The sequence below is a fragment of the Amia ocellicauda genome, chromosome 5 (assembly GCF_036373705.1).
Source record: "Amia ocellicauda isolate fAmiCal2 chromosome 5, fAmiCal2.hap1, whole genome shotgun sequence".
NCBI lineage: Eukaryota > Metazoa > Chordata > Actinopteri > Amiiformes > Amiidae > Amia > Amia ocellicauda.
This window is the reverse complement of record NC_089854.1, coordinates 41,002,674-41,020,720: the sequence shown is the minus strand read 5'-3', so window position 1 is coordinate 41,020,720 and position 18,047 is coordinate 41,002,674. Positions and strand designations below refer to the sequence as shown.

Below are 18,047 nucleotides of genomic sequence, written 5' to 3'. Positions count from 1 at the left end.
ATAGGTATGTGTTTGGGTAAAATTAATATGTTTGTTTTATTCTATAAACTACTGACAACATTTCTCCCAAATTCCAAATAAAAATAGGATTGGAATGGAATGGCTGCCATACATGTACAGATGCTGATTTAAGAAAAATTTGCAGTGGTCTCTTTTAATTTTTTCCAGAGCTGTATATAGAAGAATGAAAAGTATTTGTGCAGAAATAAGTTCATGGCAACAAGGTGCCTACCACAATGGAAAGCACTTGTAATATCCGCTCATCTCATATCCCCGAGATAAACTTACAGATAAATATATTACCACTCCCAGTAATTTAGTGTAATTATTACCAACATAATCAATATACCCCCAAATCATATCAGTCTGAAGTGTGAGTATTAACGATGACCATGCTTGACTTCAACAAAAGGCTAAGATAAGAACTCAAATCTAGTATTTCATTAAGACCATTAGGTTCGGACAACCGCCATTAAACATACTGGTATTCCGCTTTTAAGCTGTAAATAAATATCCACGCTGTTTAGTATCAGCATTTTTCAGTGCTGTATTAATCACATGCCTGTTAGAACATCGAATGCAGAGAGAAATGCATCAGCTGAGACCGTGTATTTGGCAAGCAAATTGATTACATCGCTTGTATCTGCCGAATAGAGTGGCTGACGCATTTCTGTTAACAATTGAGGTTTTAACAGGCATGTGATTGATACAGCACTGAAGAAAGTTGTTATTAAAAGACGTGAAGACTTGTGTAACAGTGGCTTTGAAACTAATGGTCTTAATTAAATACTTTATACTTCATGAAATATTTTATAACCGCCTAAATCGGAGACAGTGTCACTAATATGTGTATGCACATAGATGGATGTTATGTTCAAATAAAGTGGTTTCAGTTTTGCAAATTTAAGGAATGCTTTCAAGAGTTGTCCTTTTCTTTAGGGAATACTGCAAAGACTTGAAGCTGTCTGACAACAACACCCAATTTCTTATGGACTTCAATGAATTTATAGACCGGAAAACACCCAATAACCCAACATGTAAGCATTAACAGTAATAGGTTAATGAAGTGTTTTTTGTTTTGTTTATTATTCTACCTTCTACAGGGATTTTCTTTTCTTTCTTTCTGTTGTTGGTATGTTTAACTTTGCAGTGTGTTTGCATGAGATTTCTGACGACCTTCCACATCACAGATTGAGGTTCACACTAGAATGTGTATTAACTACACAGGTGGTTGCACACCTGCTAGATAGGTTTATGTGTCCTAGTATGTGTAAGAAGTCTAGTTTGGTTTTTGCCAGCCCTTTCTGAAACTCCAATTATACTGTGTTTGTGAAGGAAAACAGGACATGTCAAACAGAGAAAAAAAGCAGAAAAGTAACCAATCACTTTGAAATTTGATATGCCGATGCAGAGCAATATATATTTCAAACATATACTGCCCTCTCCAAATGGAGAGAAAAATGAATTTCCTATGTGCATTACAAATATTTGAAGGACAAGAAAAAGCTTCTGGAGATTTCAAGTTAAAATGTGCTTATATATATATATATATATATATATATATATACAGACATGCTCAAATTTGTTGGTACCCTTACAGCTCATTGAAATAATGCTTCATTACTCCTGAAAACTGATGAAATTAAAAGCTATTGCATCATGTATACTTGCATGTCTTTGGTATGTCATAGAATAAAGCAAAGAAGCTGTGAAAAGAGATGAATTATTGCTCATTCTACAAAGATATTCTAAAATGGCCTGGACACATTTGTTGGTACCCCTTAGAAAAGATAATAAATAATTGGATTATAGTGATATTCCAAACTAATTAGTTTATTTAATTAGTATCACATGTCTCCAATCTTGTAATCAGTCATTCAGCCTATTTAAATGGAGGAAAGTAGTCACTGTGCCGTTTGGTATCATTGTGTGCACCACACTGACCATGGACCAGAGAAAGCAAAGGAGAGAGTTGTCTGAGGAGATTAGAAAGAAAATAATAGACAAGCATGGTAAAGGTAAAGGCTACAAGACCATCTCCAAGCAGTTTGATGTTCCTTTGACAACAGTTGCAAATATTATTAAGAAGTCCATGGAACTGTAGCCAAACTCCCTGGGCGCGTCCACAAGAGGAACATCGGCCCCAGATTGAACAGAAGGATAGTGCAAATGGCAGAAAAAGAATCAAGGATAACTGCCAAAGAGATACAAGCTGAGCTGGTGAAGGTGAAGGTACGTCAGTTTCTGATCACACCATCCGTCGTTTTTTGAGCGAAAGTGGCCTCCATGGAAGAAGACCCAGGAGGACTCAACTTTTGAAAGAAAAACATTAAAAAGCCAGACTGGATATTGACAAGCCACAATCCTTCTGGGAGAATGTCCTTTGGACAGATGAGTCAAAACTGGAGTTTTTAGGCAAGTCACATCAGCTGTATGTTCACAGACGAAAAAAATGAAGCTTTCAAAGAAAAGAACACCATACCCTACATGAAACATGGAGGAGCTCGGTTATGGTTTGGGGCTGCTTTGCTGCGCCTGGCACAGGGTGCCTTGAATCTGTGCTGGGCACAATGAAATCTCAAGACTATCAAGGCATTCTGGAGTGAAACATACTGCCCAGTGTCAGAAAGCTCTGTCTCAGTCGCAGGTCATGGGTCCTCCAACAGGATAATGACCCAAAACACACAGCTAAAAGCACCCAAGAATGGATAACAACAAAACATTGAACTGTTCTGAAGTGGCCTTCTATGAGTCCTGATCTGAATCCTATGGAACATCTATGGAAAGAGATGAAACTTGCAGTCTGGAGAAGCACACATCAAACCTGAGACAGCTGGAGCAGTTTGCTCAGGAAGAGTGGGCCAAACTACCTGGTAACAGGTACAGAAGTCTCATTGAGAGCTACAGAAAATGTTTGATTGCAGTGATTGCCTCTAAAGGTTGTGTAACAAAATATTAGGTTGAGGGTCCAATCATTTTTGTCCATGACATTTTCATTCGTTTTATTATTTACAATATTATGTTGAAAAACAAAATCAAAAGCAAAGACTGATTTCTATTAAATATGGAATAAACAATGGTGGATGCCAATTACTTTTGTCAGTTTTAGGTTATTTCAGAGGAAATTGTGCATTCTTCATTTTTTATGGAGGGGTACCAACAAATTTGAGCCTGTCTGTGTGTGTATATATATATATATATATATATATATATATATATATATATATATATATATACATATACACTCACCTAAAGGATTATTAGGAACACCTGTTCAATTTCTTATTAATGCAATTATCTAACCAACCAATCACATGGCAGTTGCTTCAATGCATTTAGGGGTGTGGTCCTGGTCAAGACAATCTCCTGAACTCCAAACTGAATGTCTGAATGGGAAAGAAAGGTGATTTAAGCAATTTTGAGCGTGGCATGGTTGTTGGTGCCAGACGGGCCGGTCTGAGTATTTCACAATCTGCTCAGTTACTGGGATTTTGACGCACAACCATTTCTAGGGTTTACAAAGAATGGTGTGAAAAGGGAAAAACATCCAGTATGCGGCAGTCCTGTGGGCGAAAATGCCTTGTTGATGCTAGAGGTCAGAGGAGAATGGGCCGACTGATTCAAGCTGATAGAAGAGCAACTTTGACTGAAATAACCACTCGTTACAACCGAGGTATGCAGCAAAGCATTTGTGAAGCCACAACACGTACAACCTTGAGGCGGATGAGCTACAACAGCAGAAGACCCCACCGGGTACCACTCATCTCCACTACAAATAGGAAAAAGAGGCTACAATTTTCACAAGCTCACCAAAATTGGACAGTTGAAGACTGGAAAAATGTTGCCTGGTCTGATGAGTCTCGATTTCTGTTGAGACATTCAGATGGTAGAGTCTGAATTTGGCGTAAACAGAATGAGAACATGGATCCATCATGCCTTGTTACCACTGTGCAGGCTGCTGGTGGTGGTGTAATGGTGTGGGGGATGTTTTCTTGGCACACTTTAGGCCCCTTAGTGCCAATTGGGCATCGTTTAAATGCCACGGCCTACCTGAGCATTGTTTCTGACCATGTCCATCCCTTTATGACCACCATGTACCCATCCTCTGATGGCTACTTCCAGCAGGATAATGCACCATGTCACAAAGGTCGAATCATTTCAAATTGGTTTCTTGAACATGACAATGAGTTCACTGTACTAAACTGGCCCCCACAGTCACCAGATCTCAACCCAATAGAGCATCTTTGGGATGTGGTGGAACGGGAGCTTCGTGCCCTGGATGTGCATCCCACAAATCTCCATCAACTGCAAGATGCTATCCTATCAATATGGGCCAACATTTCTAAAGAATGCTTTCAGCACCTTGTTGAATCAATGCCACGTAGAATTAAGGCAGTTCTGAAGGCGAAAGGGGGTCAAACACAGTATTAGTATGGTGTTCCTAATAATCCTTTAGGTGAGTGTATATATATATATATATATATATATATATATATATATATATATATATATACACACTCACCTAAAGGATTATTAGGAACACCTGTTCAATTTCTCATTAATGCAATTATCTAACCAACCAATCACATGGCAGTTGCTTCAATGCATTTAGGGGTGTGGTCCTGGTCAAAACAATCTCCTGAACTCCAAACTGAATGTCTGAATGGGAAAGAAAGGTGATTTAAGCAATTTTGAGCGTGGCATGGGTGTTGGTGCCAGACGGGCCGGTCTGAGTATTTCACAATCTGCTCAGTTACTGGGATTTTCACGCACAACCATTTCTAGGGTTTACAAAGAATGGTGTGAAAAGGGAAAAACATCCAGTATGCGGCAGTCCTGTGGGCGAAAATGCCTTGTTGATGCTAGAGGTCAGAGGAGAATGGGCCGACTGATTCAAGCTGATAGAAGAGCAACTTTGACTGAAATAAGCACTCGTTACAACCGAGGTATGCAGCAAAGCATTTGTGAAGCCACAACACGTACAACCTTGAGGCAGATGGGCTACAACAGCAGAAGACCCCACCGGGTACCACTCATCTCCACTACAAATAGGAAAAAGAGGCTACAATTTGCACAAGCTCACCAAAATTGGACAGTTGAAGACTGGAAAAATGTTGCCTGGTCTGATGAGTCTCGATTTCTGTTGAGACATTCAGATGGTAGAGACAGAATTTGGCGTAAACAGAATGAGAACATGGATCCATCATGCCTTGTTACCACTGTGCAGGCTGGTGGTGGTGGTGTAATGGTGTGGGGGATGTTTTCTTGGCACACTTTAGGCCCCTTAGTGCCAATTGGGCATCGTTTAAATGCCACGGCCTACCTGAGCATTGTTTCTGACCATGTCCATCCCTTTATGACCACCATGTACCCATCCTCTGATGGCTACTTCCAGCAGGATAATGCACCATGTCACAAAGGTGGAATCATTTCAAATTGGTTTCTTGAACATGACAATGAGTTCACTGTACTAAACTGGCCCCCACAGTCACCAGATCTCAACCCAATAGAGCATCTTTGGGATGTGGTGGAACGGGAGCTTCGTGCCCTGGATGTGCATCCCACAAATCTCCATCAACTGCAAGATGCTATCCTATCAATATGGGCCAACATTTCTAAAGAATGCTTTCAGCACCTTGTTGAATCAATGCCACGTAGAATTAAGGCAGTTCTGAAGGCGAAAGGGGGTCAAACACAGTATTAGTATGGTGTTCCTAATAATCCTTTAGGTGAGTGTATATATATATATATATATGTGTGTGTGTATGTATATATATATGTGTGTATTTATACCAATATGATTTTGACAGCTTTTTGAGTAATTTCCACATTGGACATATTAATTGACTCTGCTATAAAAATATACATCAAACATAATTATTTCTGGCATTTAAAGTGTCCAGTGACTGATTTATTTACTTAGGATCAGTGGAGCAGATAAAAAAAGCACATTAATATTCATAGACTTTGTTGATAATCCATTTTAATTCTAAACATTTCAAGGAGAGACAATTGTATAATAAGTGCCTTAGCAGGTGTGTATGGCAGTGTGTAAATAATTAAGTCTTAAAATAGATAGTGTTGTCCAGGTGGGGTTTATCAATCTAAAATGTTCTCAATAGTGAAAAAAAAAAAAAAAATATATATATATATATATATATATAGATAGATAGATAGATAGATAGATAGATATATATATAGATATATATAGATATTTGTGTTTGTGTGGTTAATGGCCTTATGGAAGTAATAATTGTTCTTTATACATGTAGAATCATAGGAACATAGCATTTTACATCATGTGGTTAAAAGGTCTTTACATTTTAAACACTGCTCTATAACATAAACATTTTTAAATGAAGCACAATCCAGAACATGTGACATCGTTTGTGAGAGGTGCTGATACTTGCTTTTACTCCATCATGATTTCTGTTCATATCCTGGAACAATCTATTTTTCTTTTGTTGTTGTCATTTCTAGGCAATGTTACACTTGTCAATAGGCTCCTACTTGATGCTGGAATTACAGCTGATCTTGTCCAGCACTGGAAAAAGCAGTCCTTGTAAGTCTTTTTAAAATGTACTATAGAAATGACCTTTTTCCGCTAGTGTATCATAGGGTAGGGGCATTCTTATGAGGTCTACAAAGCTAAATATAATCAAAGCATGGGGCAGATTCTGCAGGCCACAGTACACTTAAATATAACATGTTGATAGACATGCAAGTCTGTTTCTTAAAAAAAAAAAAAAAAAAAAAGATACTTCCTTGTTCCATCTGCTTTGTGTAAAGAAGTTAATGTGCTTTAAACACATTTCTAAGTTCATCTATGGGTGCCATTGTCCTTTGAGTGTGAGGATTTACTGTAAAAGGATGGGGAAAAAAGGATTTTCCCAGAAAGAAACCTCTTAACCTCTAAACCCTTAATTTGTAAGAGAAAAGGCTAAATGATAAGCTAAATCTGGGCTTCCCACATCAGTCAGCTGTAATTAAAACAACATGCCTACCCCCAATGATTTCTGAAAAAATAACTTCACTGACACTTGTTTTCAGGTAGATCGTAAACATTGTTGAAAGAGTTTTCTGTGTTGTTTTTTCTTCTTTTTTTTACTGTTCTGTGGAAATAAGCAACACAAGACTGAGGGAATTCTCTCTAAACAAATCCAATGAAAGCCATTTACCACCTGTGACACCTGTGGTGGATCAGACCAGGAGGTTTAATTTTAAAGAAAATGTTTAGATAAGCCTGCTTGCATTATTATCATCATAAATTAAATCAGGGAGAGCAAACTGATTCACCCAGAACTGAGTCTGCCAAGTCTGTGGTGGTATATTAATTTCCTTGATTACTGTTTGTTTTCTTTTGAAACATAGAAGTGGAGTTCTTGCCAGGTTTGTTGCCACTGATGGAGGGATCACAAGAGTTTTCCCCCAAAAGTAAGATATGGCATTCATTTTGTGTAATCCAGTATTATTTATTATCCCTAATGATCTGTTCAGATTTAGTATCTGTTGTTTGAGTCCCACACTGCAGGTACAAACATCTGAATCTGTACTGATTTGCAAATCACTCCTCCCTGAGAAAGTGTGTGTGTGTGTGTATATATATATATATATGGACACAAAACCTTTTTTAGGTTTATATTTATATATAATCTCAAAATATGAATGTATTTTTTATCATGGATTTTTTGATGTTACTAGGAAAAAAGACACTTTTATTAAACTAATTGACATTGAAGCCCACTTTTAACCTTTAGGTGACAAAGCAGAAATGTTAGCAACTCCATATACACAAAGATCCCACTTTGAATAAGTGTCTACTATATATTTTTTTGCACTTTCTCAGAGTTTTTGAGACAGATATAATCTTGTATGAGAATAGAGACCCGTATAATTTTCAGAGCTTCGTATCAATGTTTCGTTAGAGGATCATTCATCTTCTGAATAGCTTTTCCATTAAATTGTACGTAATTAGTTTATTATTTAATAGTTAAGTAAAAACATATCACTCCTATACAGGAATTATATAAATGTGTTTTTATTAATGTCTGTAGCTCATTAAATCATACACTGCTATAAATTAAGTCAGAGCCATTTAGCCATTCATTATTTTATTGTGATCTTCAAGGTTTTTTTAATTCACATATGTTGCAATGTTTACAGATTTTATGCAGAAATAACACAAACAAAAAAAAAACTAATGAAATTAGCTCATGAGAATCTGTTACATAAATCAAATCAATTCCCATTGAATAAGATTTTTTTATGTTTTTAAGGAAAAACATTTGATTTATGTATTTGTTGCAGAAGATAAATGTATTACCATTTGAGATTCCTATTTTTTTTCTCTTTTAGTGCTGGGGAAGACTGGACAGAAAATGCTGAAACCTATGAAGCTAGCTTCTACAAGAGAACCTTGGATAATGATTTCTACATCTTTACTGCCCCATATTTTAACAGTAAGTTTTGGATCTTTAACTGTGTATTGCTATGTGACCTCTGACATAGTTTGTTTCTCTGCAGTAGACATCTATCTGCAACACAACCGACAAAGTCAAATGACACAATACATCACAATAAATAAGGAAAACAACTATTTGGATATATATTTTTGAAATTAATTACTGTATTTCTTTGTATAATATTAATAAAGCACAGATATCCATAGTCATGGTTCCAGCTTTAAAAACTCACACCACTATCTGTAACACTTCTTTGGTAAAACAAAAACCTTTCTGATGAGAAAAAGCTATAAACAAAGATTAGATACAGTAAGCCATTATGCATACAGTATAGTACTCAAAAGGGATAAACATATGTAAATTTCCAATAATTTCAAAGCAAATATATATTATATATATATTAGACCGACTTTCATAAAGTGAGACCAAATAATCTAATTTCATAACAGCTGTATACATGCTGAATTGCCTTCACTCACTTGGAAGTCTTATGTGGAGTTTCATAAAACATTTGTCAGCCTGTGATGTCATAGGTTTTACTCTCAAACCTCTGACTATTTGCAATTGGCAGTTTAAATCCAGATCCCGTATTCTAATACACTGTTAAACTTAACTCATCGTAACAGTGTGGCTCAGTCATATGTATCAGAGAGCTCTTAGATGCAGGTTTTAACATGAATTTGTGTTTTCTTTCCTTTTGACTCAGAAAGCGGTGAGAGTGACTTTGAGTCTGGCATCATGGTGAGCAGGGCAGTTGACTTGAATATTGAAGGGAAAAAGTTGAAACCTGCAGGTAAAAGTCACTACTTGACCATAAAAAGCTCATTGTTTGTTTTTCTTTCTTTAAGTAAGAATGTAATGCCATTCTCCACCCGATGTGACAGTGTGGGGGAGGTCCAGCACTGCTGGGGCTCTCAGGCGGGATTTAAGGAACACGAAGAATACAGGGTCCTAACACAATTGTAAAACCATACAAAATAATGTCTATTATGCTGTATATATTCCAATAAAACATTTCTGGTTTTGGTCTCTCGCAGTTGTTGGTGTCAAGATTAATGTCACTGCCTGGATGGCGAACTTCACAAAAGCGACAATGAAGAAAGACGTAAGAAGAATATTTGCCTGATATGACCACACAGAAATAAATGTCCTGCCTTTTTAATGTTGCAACAGAATCTTAACAAAACATTTTAGAAGCTATTACTGACTGCATTTTTAAAAGGTTGTTTATTACCACAGAGCACAATAATAATTAGACACCCGTCTATATTGGAAGCTTAACAGACACGCAACAGACTCAACTGGCACATTCTCAAGAGTAATTGGCTCAGTATTGTAGTGTGACTATAGTATTATGAAATAAAATTGGCATAGGCAGCTGAAGCTGTTGTTCATGCCGTACAGGTCTTTAGTGACATGTGAAAAGTCTGTATATGTATATATTGTATAGCAGGCCAACGATTAACATTATTCTTTTCATGAGTGAGGTGAATTGTGTCTTACAGTGCAACAGCGAAATATGTGGTTGCAAGAAGAATGATTTGGTACGTATTTTGACATTCATATGAGCTGATTGTTGGATTTTATGAAATCACTTTACATTGAAATGTAGAATATTTGTTTACTGCTGTTTTCAACTATTTCTTCTGAATCACAGAATGTTGACTGTGTTATACTGGATGATGGTGGATTCCTGTTGATGTCCAATCAGGATGAGTATATCGCCCAGGTAATCCCTATATCATTGCTTTCTGTATCCTGTGGCTGTCATGCAAATTGGAAAAATATTATTCTTTGTACTGTTGAGTAAAGTCATAACCAAAGGCAAATTGTAACCCGGTAGAACGACCGGGGCTGCATAAATCACTGCCCTAATTTTTGGCAGGATTATTTAAATAAATACAGACCAAAGCCATATTAAAAATGAGTAATGGTGCTAAATACATTTCTGAAAGGGGTGCAGTAAAATGTGTAGCTTAATACAGGACAGCACGCACAGTACATTAACTGCTTCTGTGTGAGTCATTTACATATATATATCAAGGGACACTTTCTGCTGTGCAAATATATCATTTCATAAATGAGGATTTCTAAAGCAATTTACTGCTGACATTAAAACCAAATGAAAATGATGGAGGAACAAGTAGGTCTGTACGGACCTCATCAAGCAAAACTGCTAAATGAGCCAAAAACAACATCTTCCACTAGAACCAACAATAGATTTGACCTTATAAACTATATCAGCGGCACATCTACATACACATTACAGATAATGCTTTATTTTCTAATGTTGTAATTAGTTTTTTCTGCTGCTGTCCAAAGGTTAAAGAACAAAGACAAAACAACAAATTGAAAGTCAAAGTCAGGCAATGTGTTACACGACTTACAGATCCACACAGAAAGGGAGACAATTGGTTTTGATTTCAGTTAGGCCTGACCATGAAATAAGCAATCTCAAGAAAACTGATTTAAGTATCCAAACAAACTTAATTAGGGAACTGATGGCTATGTGCAGTAAAACACCCTTCACAGCATCTTCTTTTACTGTAAATGAGATTATGCAACAAGCTGGTATGCAGATGTGTTTGTTTCGTGCACACACTTTTAATTGCCCTGGATTGTACCCTGTGCTTTAATTGTTCTCATTCATATCCTGTTGTCAATCAACTGGGCCCTGGAGTCAGATATACTTGTCCTCCTGACACACCTGTCTGCAATTAGTGCCCGTGTACATTGTTGTGCTGATCATCCTGGGACACAGTGAAATAATCCTCAAGGAGCATCCTCAAGGCCTGTGTCTTGGAGGATGTTAGCTGGATGCAAACCACTGGTATAAAGGCCCCACTGATGAAGCTTCCTGGTTCTTCCTGTAGCTGTGGATCGCACCTGTGTGAGGCGGCCAGTGGTCATAGTTCAACATTTCTCAGCCCCAAAGTCTGGATCCCATGCTTTTGCAAACATGAATGGCTGGTTTCACAGTCCTTGATTAGTCTTCTTGTAACCTCAGACAGACTTTCATCCATCTTGTTACATTTTACCAAATGCTGTCATACCAGCATTGCATTTTTGACATTTATTACAATGAATCTTCATAGGACGATCTGTCAATGACCAATCAATTAAATAAAAGGGATTGTGATCCAAGGCCTTGTGCGTGTTTTCCAACAATGCAGAGGTTGTCTGTGCGTTTTCATGTGAAACATAACTTGAGTTGAGTACAATCAAACCGCAACTCTCCTGTTATGAAATGATAATGTTTTTCAATAATACATATTACCGAAACCATTTGTTCCTTACCTTTTGGACACCCGTGCATATACTTTGGTGATGAAAGCACAACACTGCCAAAAGTACCATGCAATATAATTTGAAATGTATGTATTTTGTAAGTGAGAATAGTGTGTGTAAATACTGTTTTAATATATGGCCTGTTTATTCCTTGCAGATTGGAAAGTTCTTTGGAGAAATCGATCCCATTTTGATGAGAAATCTCGTGAACATCTCTCTGTATGCGTTTAACAAGTCCTACGACTACCAGTCTGTGTGTGATCCTGAGAGAGATACCAAGGCCGCAGCTGGCTTACGTTCTGTTTATGTTGTAAGTAAATTAGTCGCAGCCTAAATGCCCTAAACATATGAATCATAGGCCAGATATACAGATACTGGAAATTGCTTTTCTTTTTTTTCTTTTTTTTAAGACTTGCGTGCAAAATATTGCCAAAACAACTTACCCCATAATTAACCACAGACCCAAGTGTCTTAATTTATGATTGTACTTCCAACATCTGTTTCTCTGACATTTAGGTTGCCAGCTTCTGGATTTCTGATTAATAAATCTGTCGATTTTAATTGGCAAATATCCTAGGACTAAATTAAATGGACTGTGTATGCAGTTTGAATGTAGTTTAATTGTATATACATAAATTATCTCTAAGGGTACATTTATCATTATACATTAATTAACATTTACATTGTAATTTATAAAGATATTTTTATACCTGGAGTAGAGATTTATTTTCTGTTGTTTATATTTGTTTCTTTGTGGCCTTTTTACCTTCAGCCAACAATAGCAGATATCCTAAATATAGGCTGGTGGGCTTCCACAGCTGCCTGGTAAGTGATGTTATAAATAAAGTTAATATTTATTTTGGTAAGAAATTGTGAAATTACAAAAAAATTATAATCTGTTCTTGGTATTTGCATATATCTCAACACTAACAGAACCAAAATAATCTGTTTTTTTTTTTTTTACTATAAGCTCTGTTATGATCCCTAAATAAAAACATTAAAAAGTATGTTATTGCCTTCAAGGAAAGTTTTGCTTTGTCTGAAACCTCAGTCTCTTCAAGAACTGGTCCACAATTTTATTCTTGGGGACCCGGGGTCCATACAATGTTTGGTCTGGTCTGGTTTGTGTTCTTACTCATTTGTCCGAAGTTTTTATATCTCTGCTTTCTATCATGAGTCTACTTCCTTGTGTAGTCTCAATGTGTTTGTATTCTGGGCCCTAGGTTTCACATTCCTATATTAACAGACTGCACACCTTGGTGAAAGATGTTGCTTTAAATGTACAGCAGCAGTTTCCCTTATGTATATCTAACAAAAATAAATCATATAAACAAAATAAGTCAGTATACATGCATATTTTATTTCTTGCATTACTGATATATAACCTGTACCGATATAACAGCAGAAATTACTGAATTGCTGGCCTTTGTTGTTTTGTAGGTCGATACTGCAGCAGTTACTTGTTAGCTTGACCTTTCCACACTTCCTTGAAGCAGGTGAGAAGCAGTAATGATTGTTTTGATTATTCATGACAATAGGAACATGTCTTGTCATGCTGTCCCTTCTGTTTTTCCGGTATTAGCCTATATTGCTCTCTTGTGCTGATGTTTCAATGTTTTTACAACACTGAATAGTTCAGTCAGACTGCAAAATCAGAGATTCAACTTGCAGTTAATTTCTGTTGTGGTTTAGTTTAGAGTGCTTGCACATTTACTAAATAAACAAGACAACTGTAAAGTCTTGCTCCCATTTGCTAAAGAGAACTGTAAACATTCGGAAGATTCATGTAAACTTTTTTTTTTTTTTACCAAAGTATATGTTTATGTCTTTCAACTGTCATTTTTATCAATGAGGAGATCATTACATCTCATAAGTACATTTTTATGCTACAGACGGAAGCTTGTATTTGACAGTTTAAATATTAAAGGTACGATATTTCTTCTAATAAACATGTTTGTTTGTTTCTAACACAGCTGACACTGAAGAAGATCTATCTGCAGTACTTTCAAAGGAAAGCTGTATCACAGAACAGATTCAGTATTTCTTTGACAATAACAACAAATCGTTTAATGGACTTCTAGACTGTGTGAACTGTTCTAGGTAAGACTCGTGGCCTAAGCAGGTGCTATTGCCAGGTTGTAAAAGTGAAGAGTTGGAACAGAAAAATGGTGATCTGCCTTCTCTAACTAGATTCTGAATTGAATTCTGTGCATTTATAGAATGGAAATACCTTTAATAATGGGCAAATGAACAGTATTTTATGAAAATAATTATCAGTGAAAAACATTGCATTACTATTATGAAGATGAAGTAGAGTTTGTCTGTTCTGGAGTGGGGATTTTAATGATGAATACATGAAAATGCTGCAAGTTCTCAAGGTTTGATGTTCTCTTAGTGCTGGATTGCCTCAGATCCAGGGAGCAACCCTGACCCCCTGACAGCCTGGAGAGAGACGAGAGAGAGAGGAGCGTCAGGGGGGCATGGCTGCTCCTCGAGTCTCATGTAATCTGTGAGAAAGGCAAGTATAGAGAGCAGCACAGCAGACACAATAGGTATTTTCGATTGAAAGTAGAGCCCCCCGAATGTGATATAACTAACAAAGCCTGCACTTCACACTGGGAAGGAAATAGACTGTTTTGCTTGATTATGTGTTCATGAAATACTGTGTAGTTGACCTTTAAAATGTGGCAACATGGTCTTTAAGAATGAAGACTGATTTGTCACAATGCGAATCAGAATGGTTCTCATTGTATGCAAATTTCTAAAGCTTTCAGAAGTTTGCTCGATGTGAGAAGAATGCCTGCATGTAATCAAAACCTCAGTCTGCTGCCCGCCAATTACAAATTACTGCCGTGCTTCATGGCAGGTTTCCATTAGGTTAAATAAAGAAATCTTAGTGAAACCATCAGTTATCAAGTACTGGGTTTCTAATGTGATTGCCAGTTGGATCTAACTTTTGATTTAACTGCTGTAAAGACATGACAGGAATTCTACAAATTATTATGATTTAATTTGCACAACTCGGTACTTCCTGTGGGAGTGACAGTGAAAAGTTCAAGTTTTTCATTGCTATCAGTAATGCTCCAAGACGTATTAGGTTTGTGAGATGTGTATTTAGCCCTGTTAATCATGTGGATTGGCATGATTTGGGGTCCTCCCCTTGCTCTGCTGATTTCAGTTGTGTTTTAGTATTTGTCTGCTGGCCTGTAGTTTGTTCCTCCTGCCAAAAGTGTCATGCAGAATTAACACAGTAGTTTAGATAACTATTGGCATTAACTTAACCCTCATATGCCTATTAGGATATGTTTTTTTTTATTATTATTATGATCTATGATGCTAAGGATATTATTTGTATGTATTGTTATTTCTATTACATGTTATTATTAATAAGAATAATGTGTTTATTGTTGTGATTATAAATAACAATCATCTCAAGCCTAATACATAATTAAGGGTTTTGTGTAGTATTCAATTCTACAGTTGGGCATCTTCCTTTTATTTCAACATGTAATTCAGTCATTCTCAAGTATCCCTCCTAGTGATATTTCTGCAGATACGAGAAACATACATCACAATGAGTATTTATTTCCTGTCATTATGTTTTGAGTTTTGTTGCGTATTGTTGCAGTGATTGAAAAGGAGAACCGTAGGACATGACAAAAAGTAAAGGGTGGGTTTCAGCAGACAAATTTGTCCTGAATAGCTTTTTGTGAAATAAACACCTTTAGGAAGAAATTTAGATGGCAAAGTTTGTTGCCTTAGGACACAAGGACACATTGCAACTACCTTAAAAGTAAACAGTAATCTGTTATTATTATGTGTTATTATTTTAGTAAACGTTACAGGTATTATTAATGTCCCTCTCTGGTTTTCTTTTGCAGGCTATTCCATGCTGAAAAGTTATCGAACACAAACTTAGTGTTCCTGATTGTTGAAGGCAAGGGAACCTGTAGCTCATGTGATCCAAAACTATTAATACAAGCAGAGCAGCCTTGTATCCTTTCCAATGCCAGCAATGACCAATCCTGGTTTTCTGCGCTGTGCGTAGGTCAGGTTGTTTGTGTGGGTGTGTGTGTTTAGCGTGAATGAAGTCACTGTGTATGTGGTTTGTGATACACAGTCCAGCTTGATTTTGGAACAAACACACGCACACGCGATGGAGACGCACTGCTTTTGAGACGCAAAGGATGATTAACTTTTAGGATTTCTGAAACAACGTACAAACGAAATTTAGGCATTTGGAAATGTAAGCAAATATCATGCTGTACCGAAAATGATTAAACTGTGAAGCATCAAATTAATCCCACAGTATCTTCAGATCTTGAGCAGGACTTTTTATATATGAAACGTGTCATACTACAGATGTTTGTGCTTTAGTGAGTCCTTAATTTAACATTGTAAATTCCCTTAAAATAGTATTATTATTTTTATTGTTGTTGTTGTTATTATAAACTCAGTTAGCACACACCTTTATCCAAACTGACATACATGGTCTTAGTATTTAAATTAGAAATGGCACTTGGGTGCACAAGAAAGGTTGCTGTTTGTAATGTACAGAATATTTTCCAGGCATTAGCATCTTTAGCATTTGTATATGATGTTTTCAAATGTTTAATCATATGCTGGCACTGTGGCCAAGTATGAGTATGACCCTCCTTTTCCATTTCATCTGAGATGTATTCAAATGTAGGTTTGTTTGTATAACTACTTTCCAATTTTGATGTCACAGTTGTTTCGCTCCATATGGGCCATAAGAGAAATAATGGGCGTAACTCAGATGACGTCTCAGCTGAGTGTGAACAGAGGGTCCAGATTATGCCCACAGAGAACACAATGTGAGCTTGTCCATCTTGGGACCAGGACAACTACATCCGATCACAAATGCATCCACACCTGTCTTTTAAATGTGATCAGAATCTAGACAACTTCCATATACAGGTTGCATTTAAATGCCAGGTGTAAACGGGGCCATATTAGTGGGTTTGAATGTTTTTGATTATTTGTTTTCTCTGAAGACTAAAGACTTTGTGATTAAACACGATTCTCTTTAGTCTGTGATGTGTTTCCTTAACCAAATGTTTCAGCAACAGGACCAGATCCTTGCGAATTATTTAAAAGCCCAAGATACAGGAAGGGCCCCGAAGTCTGTTTTGACAACGACATCAATGTAAGTGTTTCTGTTCAATCCTGAGGACAATCATGCCTATTTTGTAAGAACAGATACAACTATGTTTTAAGACTTAAAGTTTTAGAACTTGAAAACACTGACAAACGTTTGGATTTCGGTTTGCTTATTTAATATAGTTTGTTTACGTTTTCACAATACATGTGCTTTGAGCCATACTTTATTAATGTGCTATGATTAACTTAAACAATGGCTGCTTTTTCTCTTGCATTTTCTTGTAAATGAATATGTATATATTGAGCTTTCACACATTAGGACCAAAACATTTAAGAAGCTGAGCACGATGTTCATTGTAACTTGATCCGGCTCGAGTCAGTTACTGTGATGCCGTTGAAATTTGAAAATGATTTTCATAACGCTAAAGCACACTATGACTGAACATGGATTTGATATGATTTCAAAGTGCGGTTATGTGTGAAAGCACAATGCTTGCTTGCTTGGTGTGTATGCTGAGCAGTGTTAGTGTTATTTTGTTTTTATTTTTTATTTTATTCTTTGGTAATGGTGTAAATTTCCTTTTTTGTGATACTCACTCTGACTCTCTGCCTAGGTGGATGCTCTTTCTCTCTCTTTCTTTTCTCTTCTTCTTATTTTTTTCCTTCTCTTCACATTAACTCTGCTAACTGCCAGCCAACAAACTGCATGGGTTCTCATTTCGTCTGTTGTTTTTTGTGTTTTGTTTTCCTTCGTTTTCTACTCGCTACTCATGCCCGTTATTAATAGGATGAGCCTATATGCACTACAAGTCGTGCCTCTGCCATGGCGTCAACTCCTCTCTTCATTTTACTGCAAGTGTTCATGTGGTGTAAAGGGTCAGTTTTTTTCTTCCTTTTTTATTGACTCGGGGTGGCTAGGCAGTTGTCTGTAGAAACATATGAACTAATGCTACTGTGTAATGTATAGATTAATTTTGATTGAGTTCAGTAATATAATAATAATATCTAGAAATGTTTCGCTGTTCTAAAAAAAGGTGACTAGGTTTGAGATTTGTTTAAAAGATGACAAACTGTGGTCCCCAATACTAACAAATATAACAAACTCACCTTGAAAGCTAACATTTCATAGCTTGCCATTGTTTTTTTTGTTTGACATTAAAATAAATGAGAAATCCA

At 36.6% G+C, this 18,047-nt stretch overlaps 1 protein-coding gene across 5 annotated transcripts in view; it reads left to right on the top strand.

Moving 5' to 3' along the window:
* LOC136750280 (voltage-dependent calcium channel subunit alpha-2/delta-1) overlaps window positions 1-18,047 on the top strand; it is a 189,315-nt gene that overhangs the window by 166,490 nt on the left and 4,778 nt on the right. For 2 of the 5 annotated variants that reach the window (XM_066705220.1, XM_066705217.1), the window contains exons 24-38: window positions 940-1,037; window positions 6,481-6,562; window positions 7,372-7,434; window positions 8,356-8,459; window positions 9,169-9,255; window positions 9,500-9,567; window positions 9,968-10,006; window positions 10,120-10,191; window positions 11,908-12,060; window positions 12,523-12,575; window positions 13,191-13,246; window positions 13,724-13,850; window positions 15,632-15,744; window positions 16,835-16,917; window positions 17,659-17,747. In XM_066705220.1, the coding sequence (XP_066561317.1) occupies window positions 940-1,037; window positions 6,481-6,562; window positions 7,372-7,434; window positions 8,356-8,459; window positions 9,169-9,255; window positions 9,500-9,567; window positions 9,968-10,006; window positions 10,120-10,191; window positions 11,908-12,060; window positions 12,523-12,575; window positions 13,191-13,246; window positions 13,724-13,850; window positions 15,632-15,744; window positions 16,835-16,917; window positions 17,659-17,747 (1,287 nt within the window). Of the gene's footprint in view, window positions 1-939; window positions 1,038-6,480; window positions 6,563-7,371; window positions 7,435-8,355; window positions 8,460-9,162; window positions 9,256-9,499; window positions 9,568-9,967; window positions 10,007-10,119; window positions 10,192-11,907; window positions 12,061-12,522; window positions 12,576-13,190; window positions 13,247-13,723; window positions 13,851-15,631; window positions 15,745-16,834; window positions 16,918-17,658; window positions 17,748-18,047 lie in introns of all 5 variants that reach the window. The other 3 variants (XM_066705221.1, XM_066705219.1, XM_066705218.1) reach the window with 2 other exon arrangements.